Source organism: Bos indicus, chromosome 27, assembly GCF_029378745.1.
Source record: "Bos indicus isolate NIAB-ARS_2022 breed Sahiwal x Tharparkar chromosome 27, NIAB-ARS_B.indTharparkar_mat_pri_1.0, whole genome shotgun sequence".
NCBI lineage: Eukaryota > Metazoa > Chordata > Mammalia > Artiodactyla > Bovidae > Bos > Bos indicus.
In genome coordinates this window covers 15633493-15646028 of record NC_091786.1, presented here as the reverse complement: position 1 = coordinate 15646028, position 12536 = coordinate 15633493, and the positions used below count along the sequence as shown (strand labels likewise).

The 12536-nt window shown below is 41.7% G+C and overlaps 1 protein-coding gene across 4 annotated transcripts in view; it reads right to left on the bottom strand.

Moving 5' to 3' along the window:
- The window catches only part of SNX25 (sorting nexin 25), a 91766-nt gene that overhangs the window by 22311 nt on the left and 56919 nt on the right, over positions 1-12536 (bottom strand). For all 4 annotated transcript variants that reach the window (XM_070781728.1, XM_070781730.1, XM_070781727.1 and 1 more), the window contains exons 7-9: positions 7981-8162; positions 3604-3735; positions 1625-1897 (exon numbers count right to left, since the gene is read on the bottom strand). In XM_070781728.1, coding sequence (XP_070637829.1) covers positions 1625-1897; positions 3604-3735; positions 7981-8162 — 587 coding nt within the window. The remainder of the gene's footprint in view (positions 1-1624; positions 1898-3603; positions 3736-7980; positions 8163-12536) is intronic.

Genomic DNA, 12536 nt, shown 5'->3' with positions numbered 1-12536 from the left:
AGATTACCAACAAACAGCATGTTAGTAATTAGATTCATGAGCAGCAAGAGCAGGAAGAACTGCTCAGAACTGTCTTCTGGTTCGTTTACTCCTTAACTTTCTTCCAGATTTTTTTCTTCTAGTTTTTCTTACTTGTAACAAACAGTAAAAAGAAAAAATGTCAAAGGAAAATATTAATAATCATAGAACACCAGGCTGTTTTCATTTTTATATATTCTTCCTAATTCTTGTCCATGAGTATATGTATTATGACATTATTCTATGCCTTTACACTTTCAAGAGGGTATTCTGACTTTCTCATAAAATATATTACTACAGTGCTGCATATTTGAGGGTACTGTAATCTTCAAAATTATAATTTCTATGGCTGCAGAGTATTCTATGAATTGATAATAAACTGAGGCATATTCCTATTGCTACTCCTGCTGAAGGTTGATTCTGCTTTTTTGCCATCCCAGATGTGTTAAAAATAAATTCCACAGTGCATAAACCTTTTCCCCTCTACATTTTAATTATTTTCATAGGATAAATTTCTAAAAGTGACTGTACTAGAACAAAGAATAGGAACTTTCAAAAGGTCGTTGATACATGTCACCCTTCTTTGAATCCTAGGTGACGCTGGACATTTTTCATGTTTGTTTATGATTTACTACCTATCATATCAACAGTCATTTCAAGTCTTTATTCAATTGATGTGTTGGATATTCATGCTTTTACTAATCTGAATAAACTGCTCACAACATTTACACATCAACCATTTTAATTTTTGAGCTAGAGATAAAGATCAGTTTGTTTTAGCTGTGCTATTCTAAAAATAAAATGCAATGAGTAATGACCAATTAGTTTAGTGGTTCTGCTCACTGAAAATGTAGAGATCCATAATAGAACCTTTTTTAAAAAGTCTGAATGAAGTTCAGAGACATCCACTTCTAAAACTATCATGAAGAAGCACCTGATTCCTCAGGGCTTGAGACATAGTGAAGTGGACAGAAAGAGAGAATCCAAGATAAATTACAATCTTTCTATGTAAAGTGACTCTAAAACACTTTTTCTTTGTACTTTCAAAACCTTCAAACTCATATAAATCATTAATAGTGAAAGGGAGATGGCCACTGGGCTACCCAAAATGATCTAATACACTGTAAGAAAATTAGACTTCAGGTATGGTTGGACAAGGTTTGTTTCAAAACATCTTAATTTCACCTGATTGTGTTTAAACTCCAAAATATTTCCTGCAGGTCTTCCTACATTCTCTCCCTCTCATCTTTTCCCCATCCTTTTTGTCTGGTCTCAGGCTAGACTGTCCAGCTACTGATTCTCTTACCTGGCCTAAGTCGCAAATGTCTCCCCCACCCTCCAAGAGTCCTGCCCTCACTTTTCAGGCATCAGACTCACATGTGTCTCAGGCAGGACAAGGAGGTCTCTGACTCAGTGCTGGGTAGCGGTACCCAGCCGGTCAGAAGGACAAAGAAAGCAGCACTGACCAGAAGCAGTGAGGTGCTTCGAAGTTCTGTATGTTACAAGATGAAGGCGCACACCCTATCTGACTCCCACAGTCTGCCCTACCTATTCACGTTCAATGCGTAACCACTCGAAAGGCAGGAGAAAGGTAAATGAGACTCACCACTTCATCCTTGTTGGAAACCAACTGTGAGACATGTTTTTCTTCCTCTTTCATCATCAATTTCTCATACAGGTCGCTGACAATGAATGAAGGGTAATACCTATCCTTCAGGGTCTCATAAACATCTCCCTGGATTTTGCAGAACACTTCAATCCCTTTATTGCCCACAAGACATTGCTGTATTTCTTTGTAAAGTGACTTTTCCACTGATATTTCTTTGCTCTCCACGAAGAAATTTTGGTAAATTTCACCAACTAATTGTGGGATTTCATTCTGAAAAGATGGGAAGATAAGGAAAGAGAAAGTATGAAATACTGTCTCTGAGAAAAACTATTTTCTTCCAAATTCTCTGCATTTTAAAGGTGGAAGGAAGACCTGGAATGTGGGGTGAGTGTGCAGCTTTGTGGGCATGTTCAGGGCCAAGGGGTGAGCATCAGACCTTGAAAAAACCAGTTGAGTCCTTAAAAGGAACACTTTACATTGAACAGTTAACAAATATAAATTCTTTTTAATGCTGGAAGGAAAAAACAAAGAATGAGAACAGTTCTCTTCTTGCACTGGATTCCCTTCTCATAAATCTCAGTTTCACAGGAATATAATTCATCAGCTAAATTCAATTTGACTTTTCCATCTAATATAAATAGAAGTGCCAACTTCCTACTCCAGAAGAAAGTCAATATAATAATTGTGGAAGTAAAGACATATTCTTCAGAATGATGACTTACTACAGTGTAATCAAGCTTGGTCTTAAACACGACACTTAAGTCACAGTGATCCTACTTTGAATGTGCAAATATCTCTTACATCTGATTAACAGAACCTTTGCATTTCTGCTAGAGACAACTCTAGGAATGACACAAAGTCTTTAACAGTAGCAATAAAATGAAGACAAACACCTTAATGAATACTATGAACATAACAACATCATGGAACTTTTACATCCTAATCAGTGTTGCTAGATCAAATATAGTTATTTGAGGAAGCTATACCCTCCTCTTACTGTACTGACATTTTTCAACTTGTTTTTAATAGTTTAGGAAATTTTTTAGATTGCTCTTTACAGTAGTCCTCTGATAGCAGCCAAAGCCGAGTTTGTAGTCAAGTCTGGTAGATAAAATACGTAATAAAGCTGGCTAGTACAATATTGAGTAAAATGAGGTCATTGGTGGCTTATAAATTAACACTGAAAGAAATTCCTAAGATTTCAAAATGCTACGAGACTGGATTTAGTTCCTTAACCAACACAGTCTGTGATTTACGATGTATTCTAAGTTGGTGTTAAGCTCTAGCAACATTCATATTAAGTGTAAATGAGTAATTTAATGCAGATAGTGCTCTTTGGGCTTATTTTAATAAGCCTCTCAGAATGTATGTATTATATATGCTGTATATATTGTTATATATGTTTGTTGATACAAATTCACAGATATGTATTTCACATTCTTCAACTTAATTCTTAAATATATATTGAGAACTTGCCGAGTACAAAACACAATGCTCATTATTAGGCTTTCCTCTGTAACAGACATCTGTAATCAAGAATTATTTTTTGTCTTCCTTAACACAATCATTTTAAATAAAAGGACAGTTAGGTGTGCACATTACAATATTATTAAAAATAACAAGGTTATGAGAATGAGGTACAGGTGATAAAACCAAACTTATAATAGCAAAGAGGGTAAGACGTGCCTTTTGATAATGAATTACAAAATAACTACCTGAAATTAAATTCAGTAACTGGGTACATTTGTAAATCTTTTCTCCTTGACTACACATTTAAAAGCACTTTCTATAAAAATAAAATCTAATTTTATTTACCATTGTGGGCTAGAACATAATGCCAATAATATGTCTGGTTTAAAATATTCTTTTAATGTATAGCTTATCTTACAGCTTTATTGAAAAACACAGATACACTGCCTAAAACACAAGTTTTCATCAGCCAGTGATTAACATTCCTTTGGACCTGTATATCCTACCTTGTTAGCATTCTTTAAGTACTCCACAGACTCCCAAAAACTAATTAGAGCTCTCTTGTCCATCCTTTCCATGTACATTCGAAACTGCTCTCGGTAGACAGTGTTGGCCAAGATATCTTCGAACTGAAGAATCTATGAAGCGAATGTAATTAGGAGTTTTTAAAAATCTAAATTTAAATATCAGTTCACTTTGACTTCCAAAGGATTCATTTTCATACTCAGGAAAAAAAAATGCCTCATTTTCTAAGGTCATAGAGTGCCTATTTCACCTTCCTAAACTTTAAATTGAAAAAGCTTACTGAATATTCAAAGTGCACATATTCAAAAAATACCAATTTTCTATTAACCATTAGCTCATTCAGCAAAGGATTTATTTGGCTTCTACTCGGTGTCAGGCGCATTTCTAGGAAACAGATAAACATCCCTGTCTTACGTGATGGACTGCTGAAAGCAACCACGCTCATAGTAGAAAAAGTCAAGAGAGATGTTTAAAAGACCAGGTAGCTGGACTCTAATAAATTGGTATTTTTGTTTTCCATCCTATTTTCATATAGGTAAGGAAATCTACAAACGATTTCATACCTTGCCTTTTTGTTTATAATATCACATTCATTTGAAAAAAATCTCTTGTATGTATCATATCATTTTAATTGACCCATAAAAGTCCATTGTATGTCTAGTATTCTATTCACATAGAATAGAATGATTCCACATAGTGGAATCAAAATGTCATAAATTCTTTAGTTAGGCAAAAATTCATAAGTTTTCTAAAACATACATATCATACACATTATTTACATGTAACAAAAACTCTACTATGCTTGATAAAGGCTTGAGATTTATAATTTTAAATAACAGATATGCAACAAGCAACAGATTTACTGTGTAGCACTGGGATCTATAGTCAATATCTTGTAATAATTTATAATGGAAAATAATTTCAAAAATAATATATGTGTATATGTATTACTGAATCACACAAAAAAATTCTACTTTTTGAAATTAAAAAAAAAAAGTCCAATGTATGGAAGTTTCAAAATTACCCCTTCATTTACCATTTTGAGTGCTTACATCATAAGAAAAACCACTACCTGAAAGACACAGTGCGATCAACCCTGAGCACAGACCACTAAAGAAAAAGTGGATGACCTTTATAGTAATTCAGGACTTAACAAGGAAAAAGGCCGCAAAGTAATTTAGAAGGGACTTAACTCCTATATCCTTAGTTATCTATTTAGTAATAAAAATGATGTCTAAGTATAATGCAGAGAGGGCAATGGCACCCCACTCCAGTACTCTCGCCTGGAGGATCCCATGGACAGAGGAGCCTGGTGGGCTGCAGTCCATGGGGTCGCTAAGAGTCGGACACGACTGAGCGACTTCACTTTCACCTTTCACTTTCATGCATTGGAGAAGGAAATGGCAACCCACTCCAGTGTTCCTTCCAGGGATGGGGGAGCCTGGTGGGCTGCCGTCTATGGGGTCGCACAGAGTCAGACACGACTGAGGAGACTTAGCAGCAGCAGCAAGTATAATACAAGAAAAGGAAAACTTATATTTAAGATTCTTAAAACTAATATTGTAGCAGGTGGAAAAATTTCAGAAATGTTATCCGTGAGATTTTTCTAAAATCAAGTGCGTATGATCAATGCATGTTCACCTCCTCTGCCATGCACAGTAAGTCTTCAATCTGTTTTGTCGGCAGAAACGGGCAGGCATTTTTCTAGCAGCTTTTGGTAACTAATTAAAGGAATGACCATCCCTTGCTACAGATCATTAATACTTAGGATGTAGTGTACTAACTTTGGGAAATCATAGAACGTATCCTCACTTCAGGTAAACCTACCAGTGAGGCATTTTAAAGTACAAGTCCTAACTGTACAGGCTCCAAAGAAGTGTGAAGGCTCCCATACCAACTCTGATAGCAATGACAGATTACTCGGAGAACAACCCATTTTCAACACAGGGAGGAGCTGAGCAGGAGAGATAGCCAACAGTTCTAAGGAAGTCTTCCCAGTCTAATCTCATAGACTGAAGTGAATTCCAAGTTAGATGCAAATTCTTGATTTTGCAAAATTAAGCCCAAAACATCTTCTAAAATATTAGCCGCCTTTATTCTCTTATTGTGTCTGATGAACACTCTTAGGTTTAGTTCTAAAAGTGCACACATAAATAAATGGCAGGAGACCTCTCTCAAGTCTAATTTAACATCTGATACACCTCATATCTCAGCTGGTGAATTAACCTTTAAGTTCTCTACTCCAAGTGTTTTGTTTTTGCTTTTAATTTTCTCTTGAAGCCTTCATAAGCCTTTCACTGAGTAACGCACACTAACGGTGCGGGTCTGGGTGACCAGGATGAACAGATGGCACACTTTTGAGTCAAATATGTTAGCGTGAGATGAACTCAATCTCACTGCATTAATCTGAGATGAGCAATTCTCAGTAATTCTGAGACTCCGTGCAGAAGTGGGAAAGAGACCACTGGGTAGGTCAAAGTGGACACTACTGCTCAATAGATGGTTTAAAAATATAAGTGTATATACACAACAGAATGCCAGTTACCATTTACTAAGGGCTTCCATACAGCAAACACGATGCTCTTGTGTTAATTTCCTCTGTTGGATTAACACATTTCTTTCTGTCCTAAAACCGCTGGTAATTCTGGGAGGGGTGCTGCCACAGAGAATCTCTGGGCAAAAGACAAAAAACTGTCCTGGTGGATGCGCCAAAGGCCATGGCATGCTTCAGGCTGGAAGGTGCCCTGTGATCACTCTTTATTCCCCGTCAGGGATTTTTATTTACTTCTTTTCACTATGTCCCAGTCCCACTGGATCTGGTTTCATGATGCGTATGCTATTAACTTAGTTTTATGTTTTGTGTGTGTTGTTTCTTAACCCACAGGCTAATTTTTCTATAGGAAATACATCCCTATAGCACTCAAAAGGACCACAAGGCCTAGAATAGTAAATAAACGTTCTCCTAAAACACCCAACATGTTACCAAGAGGGACCCAGGCCCAAGATTCTCTGCCCGTGGAATATCCACAATATATTCCTGAAATTGTCTATATCAGACTAAAGAGAATGTGGAGAACTAGGATCCTGGGAATGATGTTTTATCCTGAAAGGAGAGTTCACAATTGGATTCCTCTTACAGTTATGACATCACTAAAACATACCCCCAAATAATTAATGCCAGTTACAACAGATGTTTATTGAGTGCTCATTATATACCGACTACTGTGCTTATCATTTTATGTGCATTATTTAATTCCATAATTATCATGCCCTGTATGGTCTGTGCAATTATTGTTACTTTACAAACAGAGTACAGACAGGCTAACTCACTTGCCCAAAGTGAATCCCCGGTGAATCCGGGATTTAAGAGTCAGGCTTTCTGACTCTGTAACATAACGTTTTTGTTGTTGTTGAAACTTTTTATTTTATATTGGAGTACAGCTGATTAACAATGTTATGATATTTTTCAGCTGGACAGCAAAGGGACTCAGCCACACATATACATGCATCCATTCCTGCCATCCAGGCCTCCACATAACACTGAGCAGAGTTCCCTGTGCTCTACACTAGGTCCTTGTTGGTTACCCATTTTAAACAGAGCAGTGTGTACATGTCCATCCCAAACTACCCGTTCCCCCTATCCCATAATAAAATACTTACTCTTCTTAAGAAATTACCTGATTTGATTTCAGGCCAAAAGATTTAGCAAACTAAGAACAGTACGGAAGTCAAGAAGGAAAGGTGGGTTGAGAGCTCTGTAAGAACTTCAGGAGAGACAGAGCCAGGGCGTCTTTTCCATTCAAGTGCAGGGTCCTCAGCTACACTCAGACTTGTGAACCAACCAGATCCGGGTTTTTATATAGTTCTGTCTCTTCCTATCCACATGGCCTTACTAGGTAATTTACTTACACCAACTGTTTTGTCATCTTTTGTAAAATGGAGACATGGAATACATATTCATAGCACTGTGGTGAGAGCTAAGTAAAATAACCTCTAAGAGACATTCTGCTTCACTGCCTGTAATTTCTATCCAATTAGTAGTGAGTAATCTGATTGGGCCCTTGAAAATATAAATACGCTCCTCTGGGATGGTGGGAGGACAAAAGGGAGACAGGAAAACACACACAGGCGTGTTCACACACACACACGCATCTCACACCTCCTGATCACACCAATTACCACTCGCAGAAGGACACCAAGAAGTGTGGATTCTTGACTCCTAAAAGTCAACATGTGAGTTTATGTTAGGGAATACATGTTTTAGGTTAAATGCCAAGAAGTGAAGGCACTGCCTGTGTGATGACATCAGTGTGCATAACAAACACGAAATGGCAAAGCAAGAAACCGCCAAGTTCTACCTTCTGGCTCTGAGGCCCTTCCCCCTCGTCGAAGGCCCCGTCCTCTTGCTGGTCATAGGCAGGGCCTCCCAGGACTCTGATCCTCTTCTCACACTGCTTCTTTGCCACGGTCAGCTGGTTAATATACCTTTTCATGTTCCTGGCCCTCAGGAGGTCAGCCTTCATGGCGGCAGTTTCTTTACCTTGAATGAGACAGATAGGCGGTAGGCAGTCAGAGGACAAGGTGCCAAAGAGGGAGGGAACGTGGTCACGCTGGGCCAAATCTGTGAAAATGTGGGGCTGAAAATTTGCCATGTGTGACATGGATAGACCTGGGGGTCATTATATTTAGTGAAGTCAGTCAGAGAGAAAAAAAATAAATACTGTATGCTTTCACTTATATAAGGAATCTGAAAAAAAGAAACAGACTCACAAGTAATAAACTAGTGGTTACCAGAGCGAAGAGGAGTGTGGGGAAGGTCAACTCAGATAAAGGGGATTAAGAGGTACCAACTGCCAGGTATAAAACAGGTAAGATACAAGGACAGAACATACAGCACAGGAAACAGAGCCAACATTTTACAATAACTATATGGCGTATATCTATAAAACAGTGAGTCACTAGGCTACAGGGCTGTCTTTGGATCTGCCTCTCCTGGACTCTACATGGTCTCTGGTGACCAGCTTCCTGAACACACTGGGTAGCTTCCTGTGGGGCTTCACTATCCATTATCTCAGCAGATCCCCCAAGAATCTGCCTGGCTCCATGCCCTGTCCCCTTCAGGTCCCTAGTTCAGGGCTCAGCAAAGACATCTCTGGTCACCCTCTTTGTACCTGCAACCTCCACCCTAAAACACCAGTCTTCTCCCGCGCGGCTTTATACCTTCTCTATAGCAGGACTGCCATACCACCTATTTGGTTTACTTATCCTCCAAGTATGTCCTCATAAAAGTAGCATTTTGTTTGTTTATACACAGCTGGGCCACCAGCACCCACAACAGTGCCCAGCAACACCGTCAGGACTCAGGGAACACGCTGAGCGGATGCGTGATCTGTGTCAGGTGTTACCGAGGGTTCAATATAACAGAGCTAATGTTCTGCTGAGTCCTCGATATGCATCAGGTACTCTGCTCTCTCTCGAGCCCTGGCTGTGAAAGAGGGAACCAGGGTGAGACTCCTCACCTCCCGCTTTTCACCTTACTCCAACATGGCATCTAGCCCTCCCTGCCACCAATTAGCTGTGGCCAGGACCACGAGCGGACAAGTCCTGTGGACGGCTGTCAGTAGAGTCTGGAATCAGATTAGAATTTGGTCTCTGCCACTATGAGCTCTGTGGTCTCAGGGAAAATTTTTTAAAAATTTAACTTAAAAATATTTACAATGGTTTGCTTCCTTAAGCTGACATTATGTAATTTAAAGCAAATGCAAAAAATTCACACAAAGTTAATTTTTAAAAATGACTAAGCATCGAGCACCTCCTTGTGGAGAAGGGACTAGCTTTGCACACGTAACCTGCAGGCAGGGAGGGGCAGGGGTTGAGGGCAGGCTTTTTTCTTTTAAATGGGTGAGAAATGAGCTGGTTTTAATGCTGGTGGAAGGAAGCAGTTAAGAAGGAAACAGGCTACAAGTTGGGAGGGTGGTACCCAGTAGACAGTGAGGAAGGAGGCTGGCTTTGGGGGAGGCCACTGGAGAAGGAAATGGCAACCCACTCCAGTGTTCTTGCCTGGAGAGTCCCAGGGATGGGGGAGCCTGGTGGCTGCCGTCTATGGGGTCACACAGAGTCGGACACGACTGAAGTGACTTAGCAGCAGCACCCCACCCTGTGGCGACAGGGAAGCACAGGGATGGATGCGGACACCAGCCAGTCTGGACCTGGTGTTGGGAGCTGCAGCAGCTCCCCTCCTAGGGCTCTGCTGTCTGGAAGCAGGGAGTGAGGTTATCCGCTCAGAGAAGTGTTAGCTGCTCAGTCGTGCCTGATTCTCTGTGACGTCATGGACTGTAGCCCACCAGGCTCCTCTGTCCATGGAATTTTTTAGGCAAGAACACTGGAGTGGGTAGCCATTTCCTTCTCCAGGGGATCTTTAGACCCAGGAATCGAACCTGCGTCTCAAGCTAGGCCAGCAGATTCTTTACCACGGGGCCACCAGGGAAGCCCTCACACACCGAGGGAGACCTCCAGTTCCCCAGGGTGGTCGTCACCACCCTCAGGTCACAGAGTCAGTCTGTGCAGATGCTGACAACCATGTCTGGACAGGCTGCACACGTCCGGCAGGAAAAGCTCAGGCAAGGACCACAAGGCACGGGATCTATCAGAGCCGCCTTTTCCGACACGCATCACCAATGGTCACGCGCAGACTTCGGGTCAGCAGTCAGCCCTGTTCAAGGGGGTCTGTCGTGTCACAGGTGTTTTCAAACGTGTAACTGAGGAGAAGGGGACGAAAGAGGATGAGATGGTTGGATGGCATCACTGACTCAATGGACCCGAGCTTGGTGATGGACAGGGAGGCCTGATGTGCTGCAGTCCACGGGGTCGCAAAGAGTCGGACACGACTGAGCGACTGAACTGAACTGAACCGAGGAGGCATTTTCATCTGACGGCAATGATGGGTTCTCAGTGCGTCCTGTGCTTGGCTGACAGGGAGGGCCTGCTCGAAGAACTGAACTCAGCGTCTCAAGAGGAAAGTAGGAAGATAAACGTTTGATGTATGGCAGAAACCAACACAATATTGTAAAGCAATTATCCTCCAATTAAAATTTTTAAATAAAGTAACTGTTAGTCTGTCTCCAAATTAGCATACTGCAAACTGAAATTATTTGTGGGTGTACCTGAAGAAATACTTGCTTGGAATTGTGACTTTTTCAGAAAACTTTTCATTTGTCTTTTTCTGCTTCCAAAACTCACGTTATTTCCATTACACTTAGATTCTAAGGAGCTTAAACTCCCACAGTTGCATTCCACGCTTCTGCACTGATTACATTTATTTTAAAAAGATTTAAAGCATATATCCTTACACTAGTTTGCATTGGTTACATTTATTTTAAACATGCTACACATATATTCTTACATTTTAAATTCTGTGCATAATCTTTAAGCTACTTTAAAATGCGAGGACAAAGAGTTGCCTTTTATAAAATAAACCTAGACTGCAATTTTAACTTTGGGTTAAAACAGGCTAATTGAGAGAGACAGAGAGGAAGAAACTGATACACACTTAACAACAAACACATTCTTCTCCTGAGAAGGCTTAAAAGTCTTTCTAAAAGGACAAAAACAGGCAAATTCCAAAGGGAAGGGAGAAAGAGAATAAACCTTCCCCTAAAACCCAGCTGCAGAGCTGAGGAAACATCCCAGAGTCCTGCTGGAGTGTCCCCTGCTCGCGTGAATGCCTTCTGTTTGTTGAGGGCCAAAGTCATTGTCTGATCACAAAGCCTGTTGCTAACAAATGCAACGGCAGTTTGTTGCTTAGACAATTCTGTTTATTTTTTTGCCTCGGAAAACTAATGCCACGTTCAGGGCTTAATGCCTAACAGGGCACTGCTGCAGTGCGTGCAACTATTGTGCAAAAATCCTAGGAAATCCAGCGAGAGAGATGAATATGCTTCTTTGTGACCTGAGGACCCGTCCAGCCAAGAAATCCTCTCATCAAGAGAAGCGCGGGCCAGGGGGTGGACGACACACTGCCCGTTCGTGCCAGCCTCCTGCAGCCGCGTCTGCTGAGCCCTAGGTAACGCCATGTGCTGTTAAGCCGGGTGAATCACACAGTGTTTATCCAGGTTAAGGAAGAAGGCCGAGACCACAAGCGGTAGCAGGTGACGCAGTGGGTGGCAGCGGCTCTTTACACGGGTGCCAAGAACACGTGAGTGCCCTAATCGTCTAAAACAATTCATTATCAGTGTTCACTGGCTTCCCTCCTAGCGAGTCCAGATTCTGCTGAGGTAAGAGCAAAAGGGAAGGGGGTCGTTTGCTGGAAGAGAGATCTGCGTCAGACCTCGGAGGAACCCCCTGCGGGCACTGCAGGGGGCCGGTGAACTGCGTCACAGAGCCCTTTGGGCCGCAAGCCTTCCACCCATGATACAGGTCCTCCTTTGAGTAAAGTGCTTTGCTGCAAAACAGAAACACCAGGGACAACCGCTGGGCGCTCCCTCCAACGTGGCAGAGGGCAGAGAAGTGACTTACAGTGCAAACCGAGGGCCCTGAAGCGGCACCAGCGTGGCTGGGTGAAAACGGCACCCCCGCGTCTGCCAAGCACTAAGAAGCACCCACAGCAGTGTTTCTTTTCTCACGTCAGACTGCAAGGCGCAGCCTAACTGCCACAGCCTCGGCGGGCTGCCTGAGGAATCCCATGGAGGACACACGGTCTCGGAATCAGTGACCTTCCGGGTGGCTAAACCTTCCCTGTGGGGCTGTCCCGTGTGTGGCGGAATGTCTCATAGCATCCCTGGCCTTTACCACTAGATGCCAGAGGCACCCCTTCCCCCTGGGTAGCAACCAGAAATGTCTGCAGACCTTGTTAAATGCCCCCTGTCCCTTGGAAGGCAAAACTGTACCCCCCACCACACTGGGAGGAGTACTACAG